Raw genomic sequence first — 12,824 nt, forward strand, 5'->3', positions numbered from 1 at the left:
TGGCACGAATTAAATTTCACTACGCTTTCGAAAGATATGAAAATCATCTCCTATTTTCGATTGTTTTTAAAACGTTTTAACATTATTTAACGTCTATGACACAATACATAAAAAAGAGATGGAATGTCAGAAACTTTTGGAAACTGTGGATATCTTCGGTTACGCCGGTGTTTGCATCGGAATAGAAAATTCACAGCTGTTGCAAAATTCGCTGATAATATTGCAACAAGAAAATCACTTCCGAAAGTGTTATTATTGGGGCAGAATCTATGGAGCTCGAAATGATTATCATATTGCATTTGGTTTCCAAAAAGATTGTATGAACGATCAAGTCTATTACTATAGGTAAGCTAATTAAATGAATTATAATTTAACAAGGGATATTATAAACTTTTAATATTTCAATTAGTACGGACGGATTAAATTGGCTATTGCTACCAAAGGCAAATAAATGCGCACGATTCTTAACGCCCCTTGCAATTAACAAGTTTGAGGGTGATCCTTCTATAGTTACTAACGTTTATAACGCTAATCCGCCGTTCCCGCCAAACGAAGATCCTAAGAAATATTATGACGTAAATTGAACGCAATTATTGAACATAGCTTTTTGATTTCGTAAAAAGAGAATGTTTGAAAAGTGATAATTTTTAATATACTAGGGCCGTATACCACGAGAATTGAAAGAAGAAGATAGACTTGCCGCTACGATAGAAATAATTAGAGAAGACGCCGTAACAATTCCTCGTGGTGCATGGTTCAAATGTCCTAATGGTGATATTATTGAAAACTTGGGTTTTGAGGGACTGGATGCTGCAGATGCTTTACATTTAAAATCTTATTTACACGCACGCCCACCTCAGCAAAAATGGAATACAAATCTACTTATGAGGCCTGATTACAATTACGCGATAGATTTTCTAGACACAATTGATTTAGATGTTCCACAAGGTAGTGGGGTATTAGAAGATTTCAAATAAGAATCCTAAGGTTAGTTTTTTAACTTTTTATGACACAATAATTTTTTCCAGGATCTTGGAATTTACAATTTTTACTTGGCAAGCGATTAGTAATTTTACATAGTCTTCTTTGGCCTGGTATGACTTTTTATCATAAATTAAGTACTCCACATTATGGATCTCTTTATTTTGGGCATGGGAAAAGGAATATGGATGTAGTTTTTATGGTATAATAGCTATCATAATAAAAACTGACGAATTTTAATTCTTGTTTCCTTCTTTTTAAAGTTAATTATATATGATTATTCTGTTCGATCTTTTTCTGTTTTCTATGGTAACCAAATATTTATTGTGGCATTTAATCTCAATCTTTATACATTTAATTCGTGATATATTATAACCCTTTTTTAAGTTTATAAGTAACAACAGGTCTAAAAATGAAATGAATTAAGGGAACAACTGTTAGACTAAAATTTTCAGCATCTTGAATCGTGACGCGTAAGTTGTTCGTGTAAGGTTATAAATGTTTTATATATTTTTATGCTAGCGTAGTAAAACTGTATGCCATTTAAAGGTAATCGTAATTGTGCTTTTATTTTTTAATAAAACTTGATATACATATGCTAAATTAATTATTAATTGTTATTTTGTTACATGTGAATAGGAATTAAAATTCGTGCTTGGTCGCGCCTCCTTTGTGAACGAGGTTTGTCTGTAAACTAGTTCGTTCGCCCCCAGGCGTAAGATGGCAGTAGTGTTTCGCTCGAGGACGGTGAATTTGAACGCACAAGCGCAGTGACCGGCGTACTCGAGTGAAGTGTTGTTGCAAGTGCTTGGGATTCGTATTCCGACAGATTTCTCCAGGATATTTCGCCGTTAACGGTGAGTGAAACCCTTTTCTATCGTTTTCGATACTTCTTATTTATCGGCGTGACAATTTTCGTACGGTAATTCGCATTACTTCGACTTTGAATGGAAAGTTTGATAACGGCGGCGTGTCGCCGGGTGACGCCGGTTCCTATGAAAACGTATTTCATAGCACGTGGATCGTAACGATCCCTGGATAAACGTATCAGAATCCTGTTGCTCTTTGAAACCCTGTGCCTCCGCGGATATTCGATTTTTCGTATCAGCACGTTTTCTGATCGCGATGCTCAATAGAGTAGAAATTTTTTTCACGTTGACAGGCGGCGTCGGGTATCTGCCTGCTTCCACGCGAATTACGCGTCGTCTGACGTTACTAAATTTTTCCAAATCTTCTCGGTAATTATAAATCGATAGAACAGATATAAACCGATATTCGATCTGTATCAAACTTTCCAAGATGGATGTTAACTGATTGCGAGACAGACTTTTGCGCTACAATTTGTGCAAGCACTACTTCGTCTTTCAAGTCGTGATAATGTTATAGTATAATATATATTTTCTGAACTCCGACTAACATACTATCATCGTCGAAGCAACAACCTTAGAGTACCGCACAACGTTGTAGGAACAAAGTCATCTGCCATTTATTGTGGTTTGTACTTATATTTTTATTTCGAATTCCAAGTACAATATACGACGCGAAGTTGCTCGCTTCAAGGTTAGCTAGGTCAAAGAGAGTTACGGATGTGTCGTCGCTGGACGGAGAAGTAGCATTTTCTTTGAACTAAGGTCTGCAGGATTCACATAAATAGAGCCTATTTTCTTATCTAATATTCTGTTTAATTCGCGAAACTGTAAGTTATTATATATCAATATTTTTTCGCAGTCTTTCGGATTGGATCGGAACAGTACAGTGAATTAAAAGGTGGATGTAGCGTTTATACGGATGTAATAGACCGTGAAGTTGCTGGTGCAACGGCCGAGTACTCGCGATGCTCGCCAGACGGAAAATCTCTATTTAATCCTCCGATTTTGGACGATCGTATCGGTTCGCCGCAGGATCATCTCCGGAGAGGATATTCTTGTTGAACGAATTTCAATTTGGTTCCTGTGGCTTTGACATTGGCCGCGTGGTGTACGCGTGTACCTCTTCCTTCCCGATACCGAGATTTATTTTCGTGCGACGAAGAAATCAATGACGAAGCCGATAACCTCTCCTCGCGTGTCGCGCCCCTACGAACCCCTCTGGTTCTCTTCTATCTGATTCGTATGCACGGCCGTACATGTGCAACCGTGTAGTCGATTCTGTGCACGGACCGCGAGTTCCGGTTCCTATTCGAGTAGTATCCTCTGTGTCCCCGGCGTACACCTTCTTTCTCCTCGTCGACGACTTTCGTGTCGCCGAGCTGAAACATTGTTCTTCTTCCTATTCGAAAAAAATGACAAGATTAACAAATAGCTGTACTACTCACTCTACACGTCGCGATTAGAGGAACTTGGTGCGGAGAAAGGAATAAAATATCGTGTCCAGATGCGGTTAAGCCAGGATCGTTGGGACTCCTCGTTGCTTTATGACGAACGCGAGTTCGTTCGAAGATTGTGGTTTTACGCGGAACGATAACGTTTGCGTTTGCGTCGAATTCTTACGGTTCTCACTCGCGGCGAGTTCGATTCGGTTACTCTCGGATTCGACTGTACATCGAACACCGGTTATCGACCCTCCCCTCGACACGCTTAGTCGCTCCTTTTTTAATAGTTCACCGCGATCGAGGCGAAATCTCGCGTAACGGGATTTAGAGTAAACCGTAAAAAGGCTCGTGGAAACGTCACGGCATTGACTTTCTTTGTTCCGCTAGCGTAAACTCCGGTTTCCCGGTTTACGTTTCGAAACGTTCACAGCTGACGAGAAGATGCGAGCGTACGTATGGGGCGTGTTAGTGAATTAATAAAGAAAAGACAGGAAAAGGAGCACGTGAAACGTCTCGGGGTTTCGAGGCGCTGGCGTAATTTGTTGTACGGTTGGTTAAATTTGTTCAAACTTAACGTGGCTCCGTCGTAGCCGTGTAATTAAGTATCAGATACGTGTCAAACACAACTCTCGAATGACTCATTAACGTTCAAGTTAAGCGAGTCCGGCGTCTTTTATACCGGCCGTACAGTCGTATTATTGATCATGGTACGATCGTATCTCGGGCAGTAATTCTCAACCATTGTTACGCGATAAACATTGTTCGATACCGATTTCTTTCGTTTTACCGGTATCTTTACAGCCTGACGGTCGGTTTTCTCCTTTTCATTTAGGCAAATAACTCGCAGTTTGTCTTGTCTTCGTCTTTGGAGCAAAACGGTCACGAAACAGTGGTTCGATTTGGACGCGATTACGCGGGTAGTACAAGTATTCTCCGAGTTTCTGCAAAACGGTGTACCAGACAGTGGTTCTCACGGGGTCCGTGATCAGGGCAATTAGGTCGAATGGAAAGCGTGATGAAGGGCTATAAACGCGTGAGAACCGCCCGCTTAAGGCGCGAGAACTGGTTCTGGGTTGATCGCGGGCATCTTCGTTCCCAAGGCCCTCTTCTCGATGTTAAACACGGCAGAGATGTTACGAGCTCCTTGGACTGGCTGAAATTAAACGTCGGGGACAAGGAGCCTCGAGGACCGCCTTTTCTCGAACCTCCCTTCGTCCATTCGTAACGCGTACCCTTTCTTTTCTCCTCTTCCTCTTTCTCCATCGGCCACCGCTATCTTCTCCAACTTTTTCTCTTTCTCTTCCCTTACCATAACCCTCCCCTTCCCTCCCCCGCTCCCCGACCGTCGTCGTTCACTTTCTTTTACTCGATTTGCTTTGTTTCATCGTCGTCTTCTTCCTCTTCTCCTTTTCCGACTGCCTACCTGGCGAACGTTACGAAACGTTTCGATCGTTTTAGATTCGAGTTTGGTATTTCAACGAGAGAAAAAAAGATGTTCAACCGTGCGTGTTGAGCGATCGGGCCCGCGAAACAATCGCCTAGCTATTCATTCCTCCGTCGCTATTCGAGTTTTCGCTAGTTTGTCTTTTTTTTCAACGACCACCGATGTTTCGAGTTGCCGCATGAAATTTTCAGAGTAATTCAATAAGAAAATATAGCTGGACACATGCACGTGCATCGACAATTCTTACTGAAAGTCCTCGGAGGTGTCCAACATTTTCTAAAGGCAGAACGAAAAGGCAGAGGCCGTGTGTATCGGTCGGGCATCACGTGCACCCGGAGTGATTCTCTTCCATGCCGTGGCTCCGTTGTCAAGTGGACAATATCTTCTCGTGTTACAACAATGTTACCGTTGCCGAACAAAACGACGCTCTCCGATGTTTCCTCTTGCGTGCCTCCATCGTGTTCGCCAACATTCTGTCCTACCGTGGCGGTCGAGATATCCGCGTTATAATTTATTGCGTCACTCGCATCAGCGAAAATCTCGCTAAGTCCCATCGTTCCAGCTCTTTATCTCGCGCTCTCCGCTGAGATTTAAACGGTTACCAAAAGAATAGAAAACAGCTTCTAAAGATCTCCGTATCTCTTTCATCTTTCTTAAAGAGAACGGTACTCGTGCTCCAAAACCAGTAGTTATACGCTGTTTCTCTTTTTACGCCTTATTCGACGAATAATTCGGTCTGGGAAGCTTTCCTGTGAGTCAGTGCATATCAGTTCATTTCACCGAATCGTTCTATTTCTATGCTTCGTCTTATTGCAGTCGATGATACGATAAGTGCTCGATTGCGAGTCCTTTTATGCCCCGCTATCAGTGTCCAGAGGAGTCGATCATGGAAGAGGCTTAATGGAAAAGAGGGTCGGAGTGGAGTGCATTAATTCGCTATTAGGAAGCTAAGAACTTCCTCGCAGGGTGGTGGTGTACACGATTGTGTATACCACGATTATACGTGCCTTTTTCACAGATTCTCAAACGTAGCATATACTCTCCTGAATCCTTTCTTTGCAGACAAATCGCACGTGGAACAGTGACAATGTTTCTTGCGTTCGTGCTCGATTCAATGGATAGCGGTTCATTGTCGACAGGATCTTACAAGAACAGGCGTAACGTCCAAAAACAACTTTTCCTCGAGCATGATGGCCAGGACAATGCGCGATTCTTTGGTCGTCAACGATTCCACCCTCCTCGATTCTTCGTCCGATCTGCTCCGTTTCAGAGGGAATGGTGCTGCTGTCCGCTCGATTCGGCTGTTGGCGAGCCTTCGTTCAGAAGTAATATTCTCCGGGTAGATTTTCGGCTCGATCGGGCACATAGATTAGAAGAGCGTCGCATACACTTGCACGTGGGTCGCGAACGCGCCTTTATTCTTCGCAAAGCAGGGAGCCGCCGGGGATAGATGGATGACTGTATACGCGAGGGCTTCTAGTGGCTAGAAGAGTGAGAAAGAGAGAGAGGGATTCGGGAAAGGGGGAGTATGGGGGTTATGGGGGCACGTTCACACAAAACGGCCATCATAGGCCGTGGCAGCTGTTCACCATCCGTGCCCTACTCTCTACACTGCTCTCTCTCCCGCATTCTTAGCTCGGCTTATAGCCTCGCCCTTCATCTCCCTCCGTGCTTTCATGCTGATCGTACAAAAGTTCCTAGCTTCTGTACAACCTTTACGTACCCACCTCTCCTCGTCTCGACTCTTTCCTTCTCTCTGGCTTCCTCTCGATATTTACAGCCAGACTTTCTTCCGACGTCTTCTCCCCCGAACGGGGTTGCGTCCGTGTCACGTACAATTAACGGATCTGTCCCTTTACGCGTATGCCACGTGTTACGTGTATACAGGTAGTATACGTTTACCCGTGGCTCGTGGTCGTGACTCGTCGGTAAGGGTAATCCAAGTGTCCTGAAAGGATGATGGTCACGTTTATTACGTAATCGTGGACACGTGGTATCGACGTTGCTCGTTCGTATTTGCTTGGCCGAACATGAATCTCGTGCCCGGCAGACAGAATACACATTTCTCTGCTTCGTGTCTCGAGGATCCCCGATGATTGACGGACTCGTTCCACTCGAGACAGGTCTCCGAATCGTACAGGCATAGAATTTGGTGTACACGCATAGGATTCGTCTGGGATTCGACAGAGCTGCTAGGATCGATGGACTCTCGTTACTATCCAAACAACATTTCTCTCAACTCCGTTTTCTTCACCGACGAGCTTCGCGTAGAAACGACCCGGTATTTTCGCGTATTGTCGGATAGAACCACGGGTAATGTGAATCGTACCTCCGCGCCCACGCCTCGTCTCTTTATTCAACTTCCATTCTGGCTTTGTGAACCGTAACACGCGAAATATTCCGACGAACGCGAGGCGAACTTTGCGTTCCTTGTGAGCCTATGCTCCTCGTGCCACTACGTCGGCGACGTTGTTGGCCGGGTAATATCGCTGTTTGCTCGAACGGGAGACGAGCAGAAGAGGGCCCCCGGTGGCTGGTGTGCGAGACTGCGCGTCTTTGTGTGCGCGACGCTTGAAAAGCCGCCTTCAAGAGCCAACACGGTAGCTACATAATGGATTAAGCCACGTCCCCGTTGACGAGCCACGGACCGACAGCGAAATCCGTGATAATGTGGTTACGAGGACCCGTCCTCTCCCTCTTCTCTGCGCCTTCCCCTTTTCATTTCCGCGTATCAGCGAGAACCGATCGGAAGTAGTAAGACGAACAAAACCACCGAATTCGACTTTACTTATTTTCGGAGGAACGTTGGTAAAGCGCGGTAATTGGTGGTTTTAATAACAACGAGCACCGTGATCGCGGCTGAACGAATCTCAGCCGTAGAATCGAACGGCGCTTTCTCTGAACGCTGCTACCGCGAGCCTCCGGACTGACGATCCCTCTACGCTTCTAATTAATTGCAGTTAATCACGTTAATTGGTCCAACAAATGCGATCGCACCGTTCCTCGGAGTCGCATTCCACGTCTTACGTCGTCACTCGTTACGGCTCGCGCGGATGGACAGTTTTCCTGTCCGTTCCGGGTGTTATTTGTTAACACGAGACCATTTTTATTGCAACGCTTCGCGGTTCCGGTATATCATATTCCAATACTGTTTTCGATCGAGGGATTTCGATAGCCTTGCGTTCACGTGCGCTTTGTCCCGAGGCGACGTGCGATGCCATTAGGAAGGAAAATGTAGTTACAGCTTCGAATTTCACGGATCGGCCCAGAGGGGACGGTCAATAGTCCTTCGGTCCCGATGGAACCCTTATTTGTTTTCCACGGATGCGTCGAGACGACACGTGTTTCTATATTATCCCATTCCTACGACCGGATAAAGGCTCTTGCCCGCCTAAAGTATCCCAAAAGGCAGTGGGAACGAATCGATGGCTCTGCGTCAATGGCTATCTGATAATTGAACAATCGAGTAATGGCGGAGCTGAAACATCGAATCTCTGTACCGCATCGCGTTTCGGCCGTCCACGCGATGCTTCGCGCTTCGCCGTGACTAACACCTTCCTCCTCCTGCCCGTTATAAATCATTTCGTGTACGGGTCCCGTTCAATTACCCTCCTCGTCCATCTCTCGTTTTCATTTCATCTTCTTTCTCCTCGACGACTTCGTCCTCCACCTTTCGTTTCCCAATTGGCCTCAATTTTTCAGATACGTCCGCTCCGCTCGATTCGCGTGATTAATTTACCTAAAAAGTTTCTCGCGTTCCACGGATCGTCCGGTAAATTAAATCGACTCGTAACAAACGAGCTGGCAACGATCTGCCTATGTACAACGGTCACGAAACTTGAGGTTCCACGCGGAGGAAAAAGGAAAGCGAAAGTATTCTGGAAACCTATCGATAACCACGATCTCCGAAACACACCCCAGGTTTGGGCGATCGATATACCATTCGCAGCTGTACAAACACGTACGAGTGAATTCGGCAGTCGGTTTCACAATAGCTCTCTGCGCGTCGAAGCCTATTTCAATTCTCTCCCGTCGCAGAGTTTACCGGTTCGATCGTGATTGTGCCGCGATTACGCGTTAACGAACTGGCGCGTTAATCAGCCCCTGAGTCACTCTAAACACCCACGCTAATCTAGCCGCGCGTTATTTCCGCGCGCCCGTGGGACGTCGTTACCTCTCTTTTTTTTCCCTCTTCCTTTTCTTTTTCCCAAGCGTTCTCGCGAATGAATAAATGACCGGCTGGTTAAACGCGAGTACAATGGCACGATTATGGCGCGACGTCTTCGTGCCTTTGTGGCCGCCTTAACTCGATCAACTCGGCTGGTGAAACGTGTTAAGATTAGACTGCACGGGCGCAGCCGCGTTGCAGCCGCTCGTTTCTCTTTCAGGGTAAGACACGCCACCCTAAAATAGTTGCCGTACACGGGAGGGCGTGTTCAAGGTGAAGGTTAAAGTTCCTGTCTAGGCGAGAGGGGTGACGCGCTGACAGATTGAAGTCGCGGCGAGGGTGTTCCAGTCGAAACGTACGATCGATGCGACAGACGAGCTTTTACCGTTTCGATCTCTCGTGCTCCGCGAATCTCACCGTTTAAAAGTCGTTTCTCGTGTCGGACACGTGCTCGCCGGATCCTGTGCGTGAGTTTCTCGACCCAGCAGAGTCGTTGACCCGTTCGTCGCGATGGAAATAAATAAAAGTCGAGTTTCTCCGCAGTGTGCCAGGGACGGAAAAGTAGGCCGCGAGTTATAAGCAAAAGCGCGTCAAGCTTGACGAATTTTTAATGAAACGTTACGCAGAGAGCGCGGACACCTTGATATCCTGCTGTGGGAGAACGGGAGTAGGTAGAAGAGCGCGAGACGCGCGTCGTGTATCACCGTTTCTCGGAGTCGGGTTTAAAACGAGGCCTTAAAATAGTGCTTGCGCGTGGCGATGGTGTGCAGTCGGTGTTCGAGGTTAAGGTTAAGGTTGTACACGGCCCGGTACCGTGTGCTTGGTTGCTAGAAGGTACGCAACGCGAAGAGACGGAGGAACGAACGAAACGCTCGAAAGAGACGAATCGGGTTTTGTTTCACCCTTCGAGCTGCCATTTATACGTGACATAATGCGATCGTGTCCTCTCCCGCGTGACAAACTCGAACATCCTCGAAGATCATTCATTGCCTGGCTCGTTCGATTCCATGAGATCGTCGAGGAAGAAAAATCGTAGCCGTAAAGCACTCGCGAAGATGGAGAGAAACTCGAGCGTATATATCGGGAATATAAAAAGCACGGAGAGATAAAAAGGCGGCGATAAAAATTGGTTGACACTCCCCCGAGAGGTCTGCGGGCGGATTTCCATTTCACGGCGGCTACGTTCGACTAGCTTCTGAAGCGGGATGGAAGGCTAAATGGGACCGAGCTGATATATTCAGGTTCCGGTTTCGACATGCTCGGTTGACTACAGGGTTCAGAGGAGACACGCCTAATGTGTATCCTCTGTGCTCGTAAACGCGCAACATTTAAAACTTCTGCTGCCCGAGCGTTTATTATTATTCTACTTTTTTTTTTTTACACCACGGTGTTTCACAACTTCGGCTAACGTAGTTCACCGGTGTATGACCGTTTTGCACGGCTCCGGTACAGACGACTCGCAAACTCAGCCTCCTCTCGCTTTTTCTCGAACTTTACCGCCGTACTGGCTACATTTTCTTTCTCTTTTTCGTTTGCGTTCGCGTTGCTCGCTTATCGTCCTAGGGCGCCAAGTGCAACGAGGATTCTCATGCCGGAGGAGCAACCCTGGGCACGGCCTTGTTATCTCCCTCGATAAACCGACATGGAATTTTATCGCGAGTCTCGAAGAAATTCGTCCGATACTGTTCGATTCGCTGTCGGGGAGTACGCGCAACGTCGAACGCCGTTCACTGGTGCCGGAGAATGCGAGACGTGTTTTTCCCAGTCGAGTAATTCCCTCACGGAGATACGGAGTAATGGAGTGTTTCTTTGCCCTCCACGACCTACGTCGTTAAGATACGTTCACGGTGAAGAGGAGAGATCTCGGGCGGACAGGGGATCGTAGGATCTGGTACCGTGAACCGATTCATTCGCGATTCGAGGTAACGTACAGAGTGTCGTGCCACCGTTGTCCTGTTCGACGTTGACGAGATTGCCGTGTGTCACGCGATACCGTTAAGTAACCAACCAGAGATTGGCGACAATCGTGCGCTTCGCCTCGAACTTGAATCGAAACTTTTTCCCTCGTTCTCGTAGTTTTTATCAAAAATATCCTGCAAGTGTCTCCGACACTTTCGTACGCTAGTACGGTGTACCAAGCACGCGGACTCTAATTGTACTTCTATTTGGTCGGCGTAGAGTCGAACGGATTATCACTGCAGCTCGTTCCGTCGCGGCTGCTGCCTCTATGGTACTCCACTATTTGAGTGAGTCATACAAGAGGACTGATAATCTTTGTCGGTGTACGTGTGTAGCGGGCGCGTGAATAGAGCAGCTAGTAAAGCGAGGAAGAGAATGGGGGCCGCGATGTGCGAAAGAGAGAGGCGACGTCGCGTACCGTTTTGCACGACGACGGGCACCGAGCGAGAGGAAAGTCCGACGAGAGAAGTAAACGACGAGGTGTAGCGGAACGGTTGCCGAGAAAACGGTAAAAACTGTGCTCCGCGGGATCTGGTGAACGTTGCCTACTACGATTCGAGTCGACGAGATACAGCGGCCTCTCTACGGTCCTTCGGGTATAATATCAATTGACGAGATTGCTAATTGACATCGATCGCTATTCAAGAGTGCAGCTGTCCGCGCATTCGCCTGCTTTGGTTTCTTCGATTTCTCCTGCTCTCTCCAACTCGCTTCGATCGCATAATCGATTCGTTTTGGCCATTTTGACCATTTAAGTGAATGAAGAAACTCGTGTTTTTTATGCAATAATGAGAAATTCGAATAGATGTATCGAAACGTGAGGCCGTTCGTTCATACGCTCCCGCATCGAGCCTTCCCCCGGTTGCACTCTACAAGATTAAACGCACTGGCACGGTACTGCTAATGAATTATAGGTGCAAGGGGCTGCGCGCTCGGCTCGCGGATCGGAGTGACTCGTAATTGAAAATTCGGTTGGAACGTTAAACGGCGTTGAGAGGCCTGCAGTCTTTCCACGGGGCAAAGGCAGCGTATATATCGGCCACGGCATCGACGCGGTTACTCGATTTCGAAACAAGTTGCCGATGCCTATCGTGACCCAGTTGAAGCATGCGCGCAAAGGCTCTCGAAATACGTTCCTGCGAACCTCGAAGGATCGAGAAAGAAAGAGAGAGGGACGAAAGGACGTGTAGAGGTCCTGGTAATTAAGGCGTTTCGACAAACGTATATCGCGGAAACCGGTTATCCCGGCATCGCCGCGTTTCGCTCGTGTATACCTGCCCGGAGGTTGCTCGCAAGGTTGCTCGGCTCGCCGCTGGTCCTGGACGGTCCTTTGAGCCAGAAATATGCGTAATCCAGCCGGCGCAGGTAGGAAGAGCTGGAGTCCTCTGCGCCTCGGCTGGTTTTGCTTTCGAAATTCACCTCGCTTCCTGGTCTGCGACTAACCTACGAATTTACGTTCGCGCCGCTCCATCCCCTAATGAATTTATATACGCCGTTTTTAACGAGCTTAGGCTTCTTCTCAACTGGCGCTTTTAAATAGAAATTTATGTTAGACGGATTCAGCGAGATTAAGCCGTCGTAGATAGGCGAAATTATTCAAGATCGTAGGACTATAGTCTAGAGTATATCCAGAGGCACGTGGTTTGCAGGCATCGGTAAGGCAAGTCCTCGAGAAAAATCTGGTCCCGCCGAGCGAGCCAGGAAGTATCGAATTAACGCGTGATCTCGTCGCTGGAAGACAGTACGAGCGGCTTAACCTCTAAGCCAGCCCTTCTTCAAGTTCCTCTGATTCTCTCCCTCCTGTGGTTACACTTATAGTAGCTATATACTCTACGGTTTATGCTTGTTCTGCGCGAGTTGCCTGATGGATCCGAACCAACCAACAGGTTTCGTTCCCTTGTCCCGGGTCAGTTATCTCCGGTATCGTGTACATATATACAATATTATGCACTAGAACCGTT

General features: G+C 46.9%; 2 protein-coding genes across 2 annotated transcripts in view; both read left to right on the top strand.

The window, feature by feature from the left end:
* The first annotated feature begins 75 nt into the window (after nucleotides 1-75).
* Nucleotides 76-1,189, top strand: Rsph9 (Radial spoke head protein 9). Its single transcript, XM_076910184.1, has 4 exons — nucleotides 76-345; nucleotides 410-575; nucleotides 660-948; nucleotides 1,029-1,189. Exons 1-4 carry the CDS (start codon nucleotides 119-121, stop codon nucleotides 1,187-1,189), a joined length of 843 nt encoding a protein of 280 aa, XP_076766299.1. The 5' UTR covers nucleotides 76-118.
* Nucleotides 1,190-1,694: 505 nt separating this feature from the next.
* The window catches only part of LOC143433123 (uncharacterized), a 58,662-nt gene continuing 47,532 nt past the window's right edge, over nucleotides 1,695-12,824 (top strand). Inside the window, exon 1 of the mRNA XM_076910269.1 lies at nucleotides 1,695-1,838. The gene's annotated coding sequence lies outside the window, so the exon portion shown is untranslated. The remainder of the gene's footprint in view (nucleotides 1,839-12,824) is intronic.

The sequence above is a fragment of the Xylocopa sonorina genome, chromosome 2 (assembly GCF_050948175.1).
Source record: "Xylocopa sonorina isolate GNS202 chromosome 2, iyXylSono1_principal, whole genome shotgun sequence".
NCBI classification, from domain to species: Eukaryota; Metazoa; Arthropoda; class Insecta; order Hymenoptera; family Apidae; genus Xylocopa; species Xylocopa sonorina.